The following is a 17,794-nucleotide window of genomic DNA, read 5'->3' on the forward strand; positions in this document are numbered from 1 at the left end:
AGAATGAAGCAGCAGTGTGCATATGAGGAGGGAGCCACCTCTGATCACTTTGTGCTGCCTGCATAAAGTCTGGTAGCAGCTCTAGAATATGCACTCAAAGGAGCACAAGGGAGCTCCTGGGAGCAATTTGCTGAAAAAGGAAGCAAATAAAGCAAACCCTGCTCTACATGCCATTCCATGTCAGCCAGAATTGCTGCCCAGCCAAGGAGAAGAGAAGGGAAATGACCCAATGCCTCTTAAAAAGCTGCTACAAGAGTTTGGAGGCCCAGTGTTCCTCCCCTTGCTGGAAATAGCGCAGTTCTGGTGGGAATCCTGCCGTGTGAGTCTGCTTGTTCTGTCCATCTGCATACCGTTATAGTGACAAGACCACTTTAAATAAACTTACCAAAGCACTGGAGCTTAACAGGGTCATAATATGTGCCTTGCTTGCAGTAGCACTCATAACCTGGCTGTGTATTCAAACAGAAGCCATTTTTACAGATTTCTTGTCCAAAAAGTTGGCATTCATCAGCATCTGAGGAGAAAACATTAAAGGCTGTCTTACCATAATTGTTACGAGGCTGTGCAGAGGAGCAAGGTGGAATAGAGCCTATACACTTCACTGTTCAAGCATCTTCACTTTAAATAGAGGGCCCTAGGAGCACAGATATCCACAGAAAAAAAAATGGTGTGGAAGAGGCTACAATGTGCTTGTTGCCAGAACAGGAAAGGGAAACCTGGTGGACCATGACTTTTCCTTGTCAGAATAAGTCCTGTGGCACACAGACACTGGAAGAACCTGCAGCTCCCTTTTCTTTCCTTTGGTACCACACTGCTCTTAGCTCCAAGCAAAACGAATAAAGAACATGGCCTGTATTTTCCAACATGATGTGCTTTACCCAAGGGATTCCCACCATAGATCTAATTTAATCACGCCATCTGATTACAAACCTAAGCAGTTATGCTCACAGATGCACTTTGTGACTGCTCCCCTCTCTCCACAGTTTGGTGACTCTGCTGTGCCTGGCAGGGAATCTTCAGATCTGCACTGCTTGTGTCTTTATTTTTCAGAGCTATATGCACAGCTTCTGTGAAGGCTTCCTAACAGGTAGGAACAATTGTTTTGCTAAATATAAGGCTGTAGCTGTCACTAGACCTAGTGATAGCTGACAAAGACAATCTGCCCTACTTTCAAATGAGGCTAAATGGTTTCAGGAAGGTTTCACAAATAATATATACCAGCTTGTCCATAGCTTTTTGCAGGTGTACACATTTTTTTCCAGTCTTGTATTTATGTATTTGCTACTCTTGGAATTCCATTCACTTCCTTTTTTCCAACCTACTTTGCATTTGCTTGAATCTACCTCTTTGTTAGTTAGGCTTGTATTAAAAATGGCAATAAAAAGCACAATGTGAAGCAGGTGATTCTCCTCTTAATATGAATTGTCTTAATCCACTGTCTTCCATAGATTTAATCCCCATTTACTCTGGGGCAACACAGATTTTAGTCCAAAACTGCCATTTCCAGCTGCACGGCAGTTTTAAAGGTGAATTATTCAAATGCTTACTTTCTCCAGAAGAACTGAAAGTGCTACAAAGCTATTTATTCCTACAGCCTCTCTTCCAGTCACTGCCTGGCTTCGAACAAATATTTTGACTGTTTAGCAGCAAGAACAATGCAAAGGTTAATGAGAAATGTCATGTACATATCTGTAATTTTCCTGTGGAACATGGATTTCTGTCTGGGTTACAACGGAAAATCCTGGGAGTCAAGGAATTCCAATTAAGAAAATTAAGAAAATAAGAGTTGCTTCTACAAGCAGAAGGCTTGTGGACAAAAGCAACAGGAACATATGAGTTAGAGTAACAGGGCAAGAGCACATTACTAAAAGTATGTATCCATTTATTATTTGTCCTTTCTGCCATTCCTAAGGTTATAACAAAATAAACTTATTGCAAACAGAAGAAGTTCTATTATGGAAAGGATTTGTAGAAAATATTTCCTGGTGAACTACTTCCTCTCTTCAATATTTATGTCAGCTAGAGATATTATCAGCCCTGAGGTAGCACAACAAAAACAATGCACATTTTCTCTGAGACACATTTGGACACAGTGCACACACAGCATGTCCCAAATGTAGATTGCAAAGATATGCAGAAATCTCAGATCTGCAAAGATAAACAACATGCTTAAATAATTTCTGAATAAAAATACTCAGAGAGTATTAGGTCCACAGATGAGCTCTGTGACAGTGTTCTGACTTGTCTGGACATGTAGACATTGTCAGTCTGCCCAGCACTGGTCCCTGCTACCATCCATCTCAGGTCTGGATTCATCCCATGGGACTTAGTTCTTTATCTAAGTTGATGGACAAAACAACACCTCCAGAGAGTGAAGGTCTTATGTGAGCCATTTAAATGCCCACATTAGCTTGAATCAATCTGGCTATTAATGCCTTATAACCTTTAGTATCTTTTCCATATCCCACGTTCTTTCCTGGTGCAAATAATCACCTGCTGAGGATAACACAAAAAAATACTGGTAGGACAGAAAACTGAACTCAGCCATAGTCTACTCACTAACTCGACAGGAAAACCGACCAAGTAGTGTCCTACTCAGTGAGAAATGATAGTTCGAAAAAGTACACATAGCAATCGTTAGGAGAAAACCAAAAAATCTGTCAAGACCAACCAATTTTTGTCACCTCTCAGAATTATGTCTAACAGATTAGTGTTTTAGCTAAAAGTAACTCTGACAAATGCTTACCTATCCACCAAGTGATACTATGCCTCTATAAAGGTCTTAAAAAAATAGTAAATTTTACCACATTCTTATGTGATATGAACACAGTACTTTCTAGATTTAATTATTGATTTGTAAAACAGCAATTCCAATAAGAAAAAATATATTAAATGTGTGCCTTTCTGAAGATCCTGTACCTGCTATGCAACCCAAAGATAATATGTTGACTTCATTTTGGCTAACACAGAGTGTGTTTATGCCAAGGAAAATTAATCCCACAAATTATTAATATTGATGGCTACTTCTCAAACTTGAAAAGGAATTTAGCTGATCTCACTCTTCCTTCTAATGACACCAACTCCCTCCCGCCCACACCCACAAACTCCACTGTCACTTGTATTTCTCTACAATCTTCTGCTCAATAATTATTCCATGAAGTTCTTTAATGGAAATGTAATTGCTGAACTTCTCAGTTTTTAAATTAATTTTTAATTGTAGGTCTAATGTTTAGCAGAACTCTTCTCCTCCAACTCCCCATACATTACAAATATAAGGTGGCTTTGTATTTCATATGTAAATGAGTATTTGAGGTTTGTGGTCTCAACACCTACTCTCACAATATATAACACTCAGCATAAAATAAACCAGAATATTACAGAGACTGTATAACTGACATTCTTAACGATCTGTCAAACTATGATTTTCAGTAATGTTTCATATCACAGGCTGTTTTTGTCACCTAATAAAATTTGAATTAGTATGTTTACATTGCTGGCTCACATTTCTAGTCAATCAACTACCAGAACTTCTGAAATAATTAAACTTAATACAAGTCAGTACTGACCTTTGTAATTCTGAGCAGGAAGCCCATAAGATGATTCTCCAGAGGGAATGAAACCTTTTCCTTCAGGACACAAATCAGTAAATTCAGCTAGGAGAGAGAGAAAACAAAAAATTAGGTTGTTACGAAAAAGCTCCTCACATATGTATGTGTTACAGGGTATTTCAAGAAATCTGAGGTGACGTTTTGCCTTATTCACATCTATCGGGCAATCACGCACACCTATAGCTACGTGGGGGATGCTAACACTGCAGCCTGACTTTCCCCTGCTCTTTAAAATCCCCTGCTCTTTAAACTCACAGCATCACAGAGCTCTATGCAGACTAATTTCTCTTGCTCCTTGGCAGGAGAACGTCGTCCTTATGGGGTTTCATGGTGCACTGCAGTTATAACAATACCAGTAGCCAAATTATCTTAATTAAAGCTAGCATGGGCCTCTCTGAGCTATAGTGCAAGCTGCAATCTAGACATACCCCAACTGAGATACAAACCCCTGTCCACATTCTTCAGTCCTTATACAGGAAAAACACTAATTGACTGCAACAGGAGAACATGGTGTGGATTACAGAGGGAAATTATTTAAAGTGTGTTGGAGACTATACAGAATCAAATAAACCTATCCAAGCAGAGAGGCTCTTTTTGTAACGCATTTCATTTCAGTTTCACCCATTCTAAAGTATAGTTAAAACATGAATTAAACATGATGATACATTTGTGTGAAAAGTAATCTTTAGTGTTTAATCTCAGAAAGTTTACACATGTTCTCTCTTACATTATTTTTTCCAGCTGGATTCTGAATTTCAGCCATCACTGTTTATGTTTCAAGTACCGTTTTCAATATTTGTGACAAATATCATATGGCTGTGTTTTTCTAATTTAATATTTAGAGGTTAAACAACGGTCTGCAGACAGCATGATTAACTGAATTGTTCAGTAAGTAGCAAAATGTAAAACTAATGTCATAATATATATCAGTAATTCATAGTGCTGTAGAAACAACATTACAAAGAATAGCTGCAGACACAAAACCACTATAATGCTGACCTTTGTTTTCTAGCTTGTGGGAAAAATCTAACACATTACCCCAGTGTCTGGAAAAAGCTTCTGTGAGAATCCATCTTTGTTTAAAATCAGTTTGAGATAATGCTGTTCAGTAACAGGCTGTTTTTATCCCTGGGGTAATTGCAGTGAAACAAATGGATTTATACCGGCTATGAATTATTCTTACTAACTTTTCCTCTGTGGAAGTCTCTCATGGGTAAGTCATGACTATATGGTAGAGAAGATGGAATTCAGTGGGCAAGCCACTTCTGAAGGTAAAGCACACTACTGTTAACATAAACACAATGCTTCAAAAGTTTGCAAAGGGACAGAAGGCCTCCTCATACCAGTTCCAAAGACAGGGCACGGAAAGATTTCACAGTTATCACCCCAGCCAGCACCCAAGGTACAGCAGCATTCTTGTTTGGTTACATTGGATGTAAGCACGTTGTCACAGAAATTAGCATCGTTCAGATTGTAGTAGCACTCCTTCTTTCCATCTTCATGTTCATCAGCCTCTATTGGTAATTCTAAAGGCAAAAGAAAACAGAAATAATGTAAGATGACATGTGAAATGAATCAGTTTCTCAGGAGAGCCACAGTACCTCAGTTTCACCACAGTGAAGAGCAGCACTGTCAGGCAGGGAAGAAAATGGTTAAGTACAAATTTTGGGTTTACTTTCTTGTCCTTAGGAAGAATTATGGAAGTTTTTAACCTTCCTTCAACTTTTTTATACCTGTTCTCTGGCTTGGCCACAAAGGAATTCTTCACATTTGTACTTCTTTAATTTTTAAGCAATGCATGAACTACCTGTTCTCATGCTCAGCCATCTATTACACCATGTCCAGCTACTGACATGGTGCTTTTCACATACAAATCTGGAAGCTCTTCACAGAGGTGAGTAAACATCACAACTGCCTTTTACCCATGAAGGAACTAAGGCACAAACTGAAAAGGCCAGATTTTCAAAAGAATGAACATTTCCAGCCCCTTTTAATTTTACTGGGAAAAAAGCATGTTCCACACTTGAAAACAAGGCCCTTTATGATTTTTGCAAAAGTAACTGACTGACTCCATAGGAAGCAGGGCAATATAATGCAGATGTCAAGTTAACTGATTCTGCACCTTTAAACCTGCAAACAGGCTTTACTTTAAAATAGGCATCCAGCCAATAAATCAGATTTTCTGCCTTTAGCAGATGAGTGGGTCCTCTCACAATTTTTATAAAGACTGGAGGCAAAATTGTCTCTCCCATAGATCCAATAAAAGCCCACTATTAATAGTCAAAGACCCTTCTAAAGCAAGGCATTCCTAAAGTACACCAAGAAGTAAGTTTGGAAACAAATACCTAGTTGAAGCTTCTATGTTTGCAGAACTCTGTCTATCTACCCTTACACTTCCACAAAAATTCTCATAAAGGGCTTAGAAGTGGGAGCTATCACATAAAATTGTTATTCACACTTGATTGGTATGAAAAACTTTTCATAGGCCATCCAGAAGGTAACCAAGTTCTGAAATTACAAATGCAGACATTTATTAATCAAGATCAAAACTTTGTTCAGGAACTTGAGAAAGATAAATCTTGAGGTGACTGGTTTATTTCCTTTTCATCTTGCGAAATTCTTTATGCTTAGCACTTAACAAATGTTTAATTCATAAAACCTACTAAGAATTATTACATGCTGGCTGATTTTCAATTGTTTGAGATTTCATTCATTTCTACTCAGGCCCTTGCACAACATGCCAAGCATGAGAGATATCACAAGCAACACATGTACCCAGGTGGGAATCAAAACCTTATTTTATACCTGAGTGACAGTGCATTTCAAAATGCCAGAAGATTAGTAAGACACAAAGGGTTGTGGTGTATAAGCTACCTTTTTTTGCCTTGCAGTTCTGTTCAAGAAAAAGCTTACGGCTGGCCCACCACCTCATATGTCTGCCTGTCTCTCGGAGGTCAAGCTCAACCTCTTCATGCCAGTTGTGGGATGGATTTTCTTCTAGTCCATCCACTTAAAAAATAATGGCTGTGAGGTGGGAGCTTGAAGATAGAGATTGTCCAATAAATGCTGAAGGAATTAAATAACCTCCAGTTCTTGTCACCTCAAGCCTGTTATCCCTGCCCACCCACATTCTCCCAGGCAGACAGGGCAAGGCAGTTTTACTGAGCAAATACCAGATCCGTTTTGAGAAAAGCAGATTTAAAAATGCCTCTATGGATTGCCTGTTATTGCACTTCAATAGTTTGAATGTGTGTTAGAGTTCTTTTGGCTTCTAATTCCAAACAGACAATTGGATTTATTTCTATTTTCCTCAGAAGAGCAACTGTTTCTGTTCTGGGAGGTTGAGGGGCTGGCAGACACCTCTATTCAAATCTAGTACAATGTTGCCGCCTACGAGGCAAACTCTCCTTTGCTGTTTGGCCAATATAACTAAGTTATACATTAAAGGAAACACCCAGCTGAGTGCTTATTTCATCTTTGCTAGTTTAGCCCATGGTGTCCCCTCATCAGAGAATTACAGTGTTCCATAATGTGCTGATTTTCATGAAGTGTGGTGGTTTTGAGGTATCAGCTGCTATCCAATAGGAACTACAGTAAGACTATCATGTGTCACAGAAACACAACTGAACTAAATCTGTTATTCCAAGGTGAGAGAGCCGCACTTCCGCCACCAAATTACATACATTTGCCTTGGCCGTTTGCCACCTGTCTCACTGAATCAAAGCCAAATCTTCAACAGGAGAAAAAACGTGGCAGTTTTCATGCTGTTTACCAGAGAAAGAACACCAGAAGCTGCCCCAGGAGGAAGGGGAGACAATCTCATAATGTCATTGTTTATTCCCATTTTACATATGATGTGTTGGTCTCTCCTCCCATTATCTGTTCAGCAGCTTAAAAGTCTGTTGTTTACACAGCTGTGACAGAGTTAGTCAAGCAGGCATCATAAATGTTTGGAAAGCAAATGAGACACAAATCTTTTACAATATTTTTTTTTAAGCCAAGACCAGTCTGTGTCTACAAGCTTGTAATTTCTCTCTCATACATTATTAACCCTTTAGTAAACAGGTTGTTTTTGAAAGTGGTTTCACTGGGTATGTTGACAAAAGGTGATAGGAAATACTTATTTCTTTTAATATAATTGTTTTTTCTGTTTTTTTTAATTTTTTGTTGTTACAAAATGTAAAATATCTCTCTACCTAAGGCACACTGGTAAAGCAACAAAATTTTATCAGATTGTTGATATGACTGTTCTAGTAACAAACTCTAGGGGAGATGCTGTATAGTTGTTGCTAGACTGAACTATGTAGAAATAGATTTATGTACCTCAGTGTAACCTTGATTCAAGAATATGCTTCAGCATATGTTAGATGCAAAAATGCCCTTTGGTGGAATAGGATTCAGTGGATAATCAAGATATTAGCATATGCTTAGTCTTCAGCATACACTCAAATATTTGCCTACATAGCATGTAAAAACACTGAACTATAGATATCTGAAACAGGATAATGCAAATTCTTCCTTTCTGAAAATAGGCATGGTGCAAGCTAATGCTGACAGATGATGTCCACATATGCCATAGGAGCTCTCAGAGCCCCATGCCTGACGTGATTATGTGGTTTGTCAAAGCCAGAGGATGCACGGCTATTCCATCGTTCCTTGCAGGGAGGCAGGATGCTGTTCCTACACGATCATGCTGCAGCCGGTCTAGAGGGAGGCTGAAGTACTCATGGCTGAGCAAACCAATGCAACTGTTACTGCTCATCCTGCAGTGAACATATGGGGCTTATGCCACTTAAAAACGGGAGGAAAAGACTGATTTTGTTCCCTCTCCAGTTGACAGCATCACAAGGGCCACCCATTGGTTCCTAGAACGAAACAGGAACAAGCAAAGGGAGCAGATGTAGAAGAATGAAGTGTGTATTGTCAGCTCCTGAAATGTCACATCCAGAGGTACATGGGACAGGGCATGGTACATGGGCATTGCTCTGCTGCCTCAGCCATCTTACTGTTTTTCATTCCTCCTTCATAAAAGAAGCTCCTGTAATCCTGAATCTTTCTCACAAAGATTTTGCAAAGGTTTCAGTTTCTTAATCAGCTGTCAATGATATTTCACAGGCAACTTCCTATCTGCTGCTCAGTGATCTCAATACTTGTTGCAATTGGGTCACAGATATTTCAACCTTGTTTACAAGTCTGAAAGACCACGAGTGATAGAAGAAAATAGCCACAGCCTTGTAAGCTGTAGCATCTGCAGCCTGGCACTAGAGCCAGGATTTTGCATTTTGGAGGGGGGAAAGAAGCTGTGCAAGTAAATCCCTTCATTTCTTGTACTCTATTGCTCCTTATATTGGGCTTGTTCCTTTCTCCAAACTGGATCCGTGTAGAAATCTGGTGGCAACTTCAAGGTATCTAAACTAATTTTTAACGAGCATATTCCCAGTAGTATTTGCAACACCCCAAACACCTGATAACAAAAGCTCACAAATCCAGTATGATAGACTACTAGGAAAGACAGGACAAAAGATGGAGTAAAATGGGTAAGGGCACTCAAAGCGACTTACAACAATTCAGTGTGGTGGTGTTTTTTTTGTTTGTTTTTATTTCCCCCAACTACCTTTTCTGAGGACTTACATTAGTACGAGGTAATGATAAGACGATACCACTATAAACAAGTTTTGTTTTTAATCATATGCTCCTTTAAACATTGTCCAAGCATACTAAGGGAAGTCTGTAAAAAATTGAACAAAAAATAAAATCGCTCAGCCACAGACTTGATTGTGTATCACATTTCATTGTTACAGTACTGAAAACAAGAAATTGTTTACTCTTAATTGCTGTAACTGTTTATTATTACTGCCAAAGCTGTTGACGTACAAAATTTAGAAGGTGTTTCTTTATTTTCACTGTTCAGGATTCACTGATAGCATATTCCATCCGAGAAACACCTCTTCCCATGCACACACTTTCAAGAAAACAAAGTTCTAAATTTTTCTCTTGCAGTTAAAGCAACACCAGCATTTTAACCAACTTTACCTTTCCATTAGTTACATATGCAGCGGAAATCACACCAAGCATGCAAAGATCCACTGGTGTTTTACCTGGTGAGGTACGGAAGCGACACTGTCCGGTCATTGGATCATACTCCTGGTTTTCATCAGAGCAGAGGCACAGGAAGGAACCATCAACGTTTTCACAGAGGGCTTCGCCGCATACTCCACTCAGCATTTCACATTCATTCACATCTGGGAAAAAAAGCCAGAATATAAATCATTTCAGACCCATTACTGACAGTTTGTTCTTTTATCTGCTCTATCTGTGCCAATGGTCTGCCAGATTACACATGTGATGATCTCTGGGGAAGGATTAAAAACAAACTAATACCCAAGTGGATTCATAAAGAAGTAGTCAGTTCTTTGAAATAAAGGCCTCTGAAAGCCACAATGCAGTTTATAGACTGTTGGTGCTGATTAGGTGCTGCTCACAGACTAGAACACCAGTTTTCACTTTTTTTTTTCATTTTTCGGGGGGATTCTTTTAAATTTCTTTTAAATTATTTTTGATTTTTAAATACTTGCTTTTTGTTGTACCCTTTACTTGAGATTTAAGATTCAGACTAATTTCATTTGTTTTCCTAAGCACAAACCGTAATCAAACTTTTTCTCTATTATTGAACTTCCACTGAATTCAAGGAGCTAATGAGTAGGTTTTGGTGCAATGCAGACTGCATTATGAAAAGAGAATTCCCTTTTCTCATCAAAACCCCATTTTCTTCATGAACATCCACTGAACAGTGAATTCTCCAGCCCCAGTGTCACTGCTTGCCTTTTGCATGCACAGCCTCACAGGCTGCTCTGGAACCCACAAGGGTTATGCCCAGGTTACCAAGGGAGCCCCCGCCGAACAGTGCAAACATCCTCTCCCTCAAAAACCCCACATATTTTTAAACTTGGTTTCCATAGAGCTCCCAACTAGTCTACCTTGAAACGCTTTTTTGATTGACAGGAGAGTTGTCTGCTGTTTAAACCAGGCTTACTAAATATTGTCAGGACCATTTAACTTTACTGTCTTTTCAGTTGCTGATATTTAAGTTTGAAAATCTGTTTTGTCTACTAATGACATCATCTAAAAATTACAATTTGTGTGTCACAATTCAGAAATTTCTATAATTGAGTATAGTGTAAAGGATAACTTGTAAGGCGATGTTTTATCCCTTTTACCTCTTATCCAGCAAGAATGAAAATCTAGTTGTATGACTGAATGCTGATTTTTGTGTATTTTTATATAAATATGCATTTTAACTTGTGGTTTTCTCAGCACTTTCAAAATATATCTTTATCTTTTTGCTGGATTCCTATACTAAGGAATAACTCTTCTTCTTTGGGGAAGTTTAGTTTATTTTCACACCAGCATTTGCGTTCTATTTTTTTTTTCTTTCTTCTTCCTTTGCTTCTGTGAAAAGTCACTGTATGCAAAAATAGTTTGCAACATACCAATGTCTAAATGCCAAGTGGCACAAAGAATTTAGTACATCAGAAAACAGATGTAAACACTTCTGTAAACCTTCTAACTCCTCTTCTCTGTTTGGCGTTCCGTTTAAGTCTCCGTTCCTGGTTAATGTGCTTCATCCTGACTCTGGCTTGAAGAAATTGCTTAATGAATACTCTTCATTGATCTGGTATTAATTTTATATTAGAAACTTGTGCTGCCTCAGATGGCTCTCAGGTGCAAGCATCCCTATTAACAGATCTGGAAACCTATTACTCATGAGAGAAATGTGAAATATTTACACATTAACAGAAATCTCACATCTTTTCATGGCGATGGGTGTCTTTCCTGGAGCTCAAAGCTAATGTTAAAATCTGTTCAAATATGATGTTCCTAGGGAGGTTGCCATCTAGTTTAGACTGGCTGCACTACGTGCCAGACATTATTTCCTGTAGGAGGTAGTATAGAGTCCTGGTTATTCAGCTAAGAGACTAAACAGATGTGCTATCTAAGTAGGCTAATGTATTAAATTCCATCTGTTATGATTTATATTTGTGAATTGTCCTGACGTGCAGAAATAGTGGGATTTCCTTTTTTTTTCAGCTTATTTGCTATTGGTTTCCATTCAGTCCCAATCCAGGTTCTCATTAAATGGATATACAGTTTTAATTTTCCATCTGGCACAAAGTTCAGTGAGTAAAGCACAGCTCAACTTTATTTTGCTAGGAAGTGGCATAACTTTAACAAAAAATGATGGAAAACAAAAACGTTTTTGTGAAGAAATGCATTTTGTTTATATGCTGCTTTGTGCTCACCAGAACCTTGCAGGAACGATTACTTGCACCTAAGAACTCACCCGTACACCCTTGCCCATCCTGTGCGTCCTGATACCCTTGGTAACAGAGGCAGCGGTAGGAGCCATCCATATTTTCACAGAACCCATGACTGCCACATATTGTGCCATTCTCACATTCATCAACATCTGCAAGGAAGAATTTTAACATCAGACAGGCCATGTGACAATCAAAGGCAGACATTCATACAATGTGCAGGAAAACAACAGATCAGCCAATTTTGCAAACGGATGCAGCCATGTCCCTCTATACATTGGGAAGAAAACCACAAATGACAAGACACAAAAATTTAACGTAAGCACATGTACAATTTAAGAAATTGTTTCAGTGTTACCTTCACAGGAAATATACCAGACAACAGTTTTGGTCAGCTGGCTCCCATCTGTTTCACCAAATCTCCCAATCATGGCATAATGCTCCATACCACAGAATAAGACATATTTAAAATATGACCATCTCTCTGACTTTCTTTCAGATTTTGCCAGTGTACAACAATGAACCCCCTGTATGAAACTGAACCCCATATGCCTAAAAGAAGAGTTCAAGGCTATGGTTGCATCCATTGTGCAGAAGTGCTGCATTGATCTCATTCTTGCTGTCAGCACCAAAGAGAATTGCATGGTGTATGTAAGTGGTAAATGTCTGTGGACTGAGCCTTCTGGGTTTAAATTTACACGTATGAATAATCTTACTCAGGTAAGTGAAGTAATTACAATGCCTGCACCCTTTCCATACTGGCCCTTTCATTTGTAGTTCCCATTTGTGGTTTGCTGGCCTTACAAGTAAGAGTCACTTCATGAGTACGTCTCTGACTCAGCTGCCCATCAGCCTATACTGAAGCAGAGTGACTTGTGGCAGAATGTGCTTTATTCTTGTAAGTGTATTACACGAGCTGGCAATGTATTATTTTTATCTTCATTCAAAGACCTAAACTCAAGGCCCTGACCATCTGTGATCATTGAAGATGTCATGGTGTGTTTTTCTGGAGGAACAACTTAACTGAAACTGGGAGCCTGCCAGGATACTACTAGGATTAGTACCTTCTGAATTCCTCTGCAGTTTGAAGCAGAGAAATGATTGCTGTACTGCTTTCTTAGAAACGGTTATGACTGTTAAGTAAGTTTGTTGTCCACTGGGAATTACCTTCTGCACTGTACCTCAGGAAATTACATTTTGAATAGTGAATAAAGTGATTTGCTTTTGATTTATCTGGGTACTAGCTACTATCGTTAATTCTGCACATTAGAGGAGACCTTCATGTGATGATGCCTACCATCATTCTCCTCCAGTGAAGGCTGTAGGGCACTCTCTGCACTAAAGGGCTGGTGGAACTGAAACCCACGTTGCCAGAGACAAGAGGGCTGCTCTGAACAGGTGAGCAGCACTGCTGCTCAGTGTCGCTCTGAGAGGAGAGAGTAGGGCTCAAGTGCAGTCCTGTCTACTCCTCCAGCTGTTCACAGCTGACTCAAAAAAAGCCCTAGAAAAGTCAGCAAAGATGGACCTCATTGTTCTCCTGACAATGCTCACTGAGCAAGGACAATTTTACTTTTAAATTGTGTCTTACGCTTGGCTAAAAAGGAATTCTTGGTCTTTGAGCCACGTGGTCACAGCTCCCTAAGCTACCCAAATTTGACCAGCACATCATTACCATCCACACATTCCCTAACAGGTAACCTGTTGTGCGGCCCTCTCACTCCCCAGCTGCCCAAATTCATCTATACATGCTTCTGTCTGCCTCAGGGAGATACTTTTTTGGCCTTCTGAAGACCAGTTTTTCCTATTTGCTGTGGCTGGGGTTTGAACAGGTTTAGAACTGCATGTAGATTTTTAATGCCAGAAGAGACTAATCACATCCTGTAGCCTGACCACTTAAATAGGTTAAAAATGTCTCCAGCAAATTTCCTTAGTGAGTTGTGGAATTCTAACATCTTTTTCAGAAAGGCATCTATTTTCACTTTAGGATGTTTAAGTGATAGAAAACTTCGCTCCTCTCCTACTAAATTGATTCTCTGGTTAACAACCTTCAGCTAAAATATAAAAACTACAAAATTTATGCAAAAACTGTATGTACTACATAGACTGAAATCTAGGATAATTGTTAAAAATTGTTTTAAAAGTACTTGCAGATGGAACTGGCAGAATAATTTACTCGGTATCTTGGTTTTGTCACTGAAGGCTTTAATGTTCTTTATAGCTTGATTTATTAAACAAAGGAAAATATTGAAGGAATTTATCTTAGAAAGGGTTATTTGTAGTTGGCAAAGAATACAATAGCTCCTATGTTTATTCTGAAGGAACTGACTGTGAAAATTTGAGAGGTTCCTGCACACTAAACTTATTGAAATCCACTACAAACTCTCCTTAGCAGAACTAATTCTGCAATAAGAGTAAGCAATGTCTATCTGTATTAAAGACACTGTCAAAGGTGAAAGGTCAAGTATTACCTTTGATACTCTTTCCTTTTCCAGTCACCATAATGATGGAATTATAAAAAGATGCATATAGAGTTACTGGGAGAAAGAAGATACAAGTTCTTTACAGTCATGTTTTTCTGGTCCCTCCCTTTTGCTGCTGTGCATTACACCTGCGTAACATATCTTATTTAAATTTTTATTCTCATCTGATCATCAGAGTTTCCCATATCTGGTCAAAAATTCTGAATACTCTATCTCTTATTCAGAACATCCTGTTAAGAAAGGGAATTTGAAATGAGTAAACAATGGTGGATTGACAGAGAGGAATTTAAGACAACAGACAATAATGCAGTGTCTGTATTATCCGTGGCCAACTATAGTTTAATAACAGGAGTTCCTGAGCCCCAGGACAGTTACTCTGTTAAAAGCCTAGACAGGAGAAACTACAACTGGGGATTTTAGAATTACCTAAATTACAGTATTTCTCTTACTTAATAGCTAAATATTAAAGGAAACAGATAGGGGAATGGATCATGCAGCTGGTTCTCCAAAGGTAAACTAAGGTCATTGACTAAAAAGCTGCAGAAACAAAACTTGTGATTGTAGCAAGTGTCCTAATTTAGTTCATAATATTGCCACAGAAGAGGGCTTTGTTTTTAAAAAGTACACAGTCTGAACATGACTGGATCTTTCACTGTATGGGAAACTAAAGAGAAGGTCCAAGCATCAAATATTTTTCCTTGTCTAGACAGCTCACTCAAAGGACTCCTGTTTTACAGCCGGAAAGGGCATTTGTTTCTTAATTCGCACTATAAAGTATGAGGCTCGCAATCGGCAATTCTCTTGCTATGTGGAGACAAAGTAAGGGGAAAAACTAAATATGAAACTAATCTACCTCATGTCTCTACAGTGACTAAAGCAGCTCTCTGTAATTACAACCTGGTTTAGAATCCATGACTCAGTGCTGCCTGCTTTAATCAAAAGTCCTTTGATCTAACATCATCAGGATCTAAAAAAAGGCAAAACACTGGTGTGCTGAAGCACATTCCTATTCAGCTCAGCACTGTATTCCTGTTTTCTGCCGACCTGACCAAGATGAAGGCATACTTAACCTCAGGCGTGACATTTAAATCTCACTGAAATCTACTTACATGGCAAAGTGTCTGGAAGAGGAACTGTTTCCTAGGACAGTTCTGTACGGTGCTTGGAGGAACTGAGCTCTGATTCTGAGACTCCCAGGACTCCCCATAGCACCCATACATAAAATTCACTGTATGAGAAAATTAGAAAAATGAATATTTGAATAAGGACTTTGACCATCTAGAGGCAGTAATGCTGGATGGTCATTCCAACATTGCAATGATGTGTGTAAGAAAGAGATTCTTGTTTCTCCCTTTACGTTCTTACTTCTCTAGCCAGCATCCAGGTAAGAAGTAGCTGATGCCCTAGAACATCTCTATCAGCAAACATGAGAAGGCTGGGGAAGTCTGTGATTGTCCATTGTGAAACAGGAAGGTAGACCACAGGGGCATGCTCTGGAGATGCATACTTCAGTTCATGTTTGACAGAAGCCTGAGCTTTTCTGCTTCAGTATTTAACCAGAGTTGGTGAAGCTGTGAAGTCATCTACTACATAAAATTTACTCCGTGTATCGGATAACACTCTACGCCAAAGGAGTCCTAGATTTCCCGTACCCATTTCTTAAAGCTGCCTTGTCTTCCCTATATTATGGGCAGAATAGTGGTTGTGGTGTGCAGTCACAGAAAATATCTACTCTCTTAAAATGTCTTTGGTTCTTTGTTTCCCCATCAAAAAGCTCAGCTGGGTGAGTTGTTCAGTGGACGAGGAAAGGAGAACAGGGTACAAGACAGTAAGTGAGGGGGAAAGGAAGAAGTAGAGGTCAGAGAGCTCTGGTGGGATGAGTAGGTTTTTTTGGAGTGCCTGTTGAAGCAGGCAGTGAAGCTCAGGGCTTGGAGCAGAGAGAGGGAAGAGTGAGGGAGCCACTTGAGAGACATACAGGATTGGACATGGAGACAGAAGAGGCACTTGGGGCAGGGTATTGACTTCAGCATCAGAGAACCTCTAACTTGAGTTTTTGCCAGCACAGTTGACTAGCAGCCAACTGGGTAAAACGCTGCCTTTAGAAGAAACCCAGAGAACTCGACAGGGAGCTGGGGAGCGCTCCGAGAGCCTCCTGTTCAGAAAGCCTCGTGCAGCCAAATTGCTGAGCCTGGGGCCAGGCAGCAGTGGAATGTCACCGCTACAACAAAAGTTTGTCTGCACCTTGGAAGAAGACACAGTCTCCACAGCTGTTCAGTTTACTTTGGCCAATGGCCATAAAAACTCTGTACCAGAACTGAACCACACGGGGTTCTTAAATGTTTTATGTTGTTGTTGTTTCTGACTTTTCAAAAAAAGTGACTCAAACCCATGCAAAACCAGTCTGGAGATATGGAAAATCTGCTCCCCAGGTACAGAGAGGCGTCTGAAAACAGCAAAATTGCCTCAGGTTCTTTCTCTGATGGTATAAACGGTTATTCTCACTTCACTAGAAGCAAATTCACAGAGACATCTAGTGTAAAGAACAGTAGCTCCTGCGGCTGGAAGCGGCATCCTTTCTCAGTACCTGGAATGTCACACATTCTTCGTCTTTCTGATCCTTTTGTTTCATCTTGCCTTTTGTGTGAAGCTGACGCCACTACAAATATTAACACTGATGCTACCAGTGCTCCCTTAAATGAATTTTTTCAACTCCAGAATTGTTTTTATTAAAATGACAGAATGGAGAAATGAATTGTGGTAGAAAAGGAGTGCTGCTGCTTCAGAAGTACCCTTGCTTTGCCAAGTTATTAAAATGCTTTTCCAAGTGCTGAATATAAAGTCTGATCTGTATTCCATACACATCACCAATTGTGAAGCACGCTCAACTGGTTTTGTACTTGTTGTTTTATTATTCATTAAAAAGTTCCAAAACTACTCACAATCCTGGAAATAAGATCTTGTGATTTCATCTTTTTCTATTTAGCGTGAGTTTGGCTTTTTTGTTCTAAGGGAGATTAACTTTGTAATACTTGATCATATGTGATAGCAACCCTTCCCTGGGACCTGTGCTACTTTATTAACTGTCAGAGATCAGACAGAGGAGCTCCCTGTTCCTGGTACATCCCCTGAAATTAGATGCCACCAAGTGGTGGGTTTGGTGTTTTTTTTTTTTTTTTTCCTTCTTTTTTTAAGGTTGTGTTTCTATTCAGTTCTGCCTCTTTTAATTTCTGAGAGTTTGATTCCACAACGTTACTAAGTGTTCTTCTAAATTTGGTTTGGAATCAAGTGTTTGGTTTCTACTAAGAGCTGGCTGCATTCTTGTCTGAACCCTTTTTTTTTTTTTTTAGCTATGCTCAACGGTGAGGCAAAACACCTGCTACTATTTTTCTTG

At 39.3% G+C, this 17,794-nt stretch overlaps 1 protein-coding gene across 6 annotated transcripts in view; it reads right to left on the reverse strand.

Moving 5' to 3' along the window:
- Window positions 1-17,794, reverse strand: part of LTBP1 (latent transforming growth factor beta binding protein 1) — a 197,304-nt gene that overhangs the window by 18,055 nt on the left and 161,455 nt on the right. For all 6 annotated transcript variants that reach the window (XM_082050042.1, XM_082050045.1, XM_082050043.1 and 3 more), the window contains 5 exons: window positions 11,950-12,075; window positions 9,707-9,850; window positions 4,952-5,134; window positions 3,567-3,653; window positions 386-514 (listed from right to left, as the gene is read on the reverse strand). In XM_082050042.1, coding sequence (XP_081906168.1) covers window positions 386-514; window positions 3,567-3,653; window positions 4,952-5,134; window positions 9,707-9,850; window positions 11,950-12,075 — 669 coding nt within the window. The remainder of the gene's footprint in view (window positions 1-385; window positions 515-3,566; window positions 3,654-4,951; window positions 5,135-9,706; window positions 9,851-11,949; window positions 12,076-17,794) is intronic.

Source organism: Streptopelia decaocto, assembly GCF_964273445.1.
Source record: "Streptopelia decaocto genome assembly, chromosome: 3".
Classification (NCBI taxonomy): Eukaryota; Metazoa; Chordata; class Aves; order Columbiformes; family Columbidae; genus Streptopelia; species Streptopelia decaocto.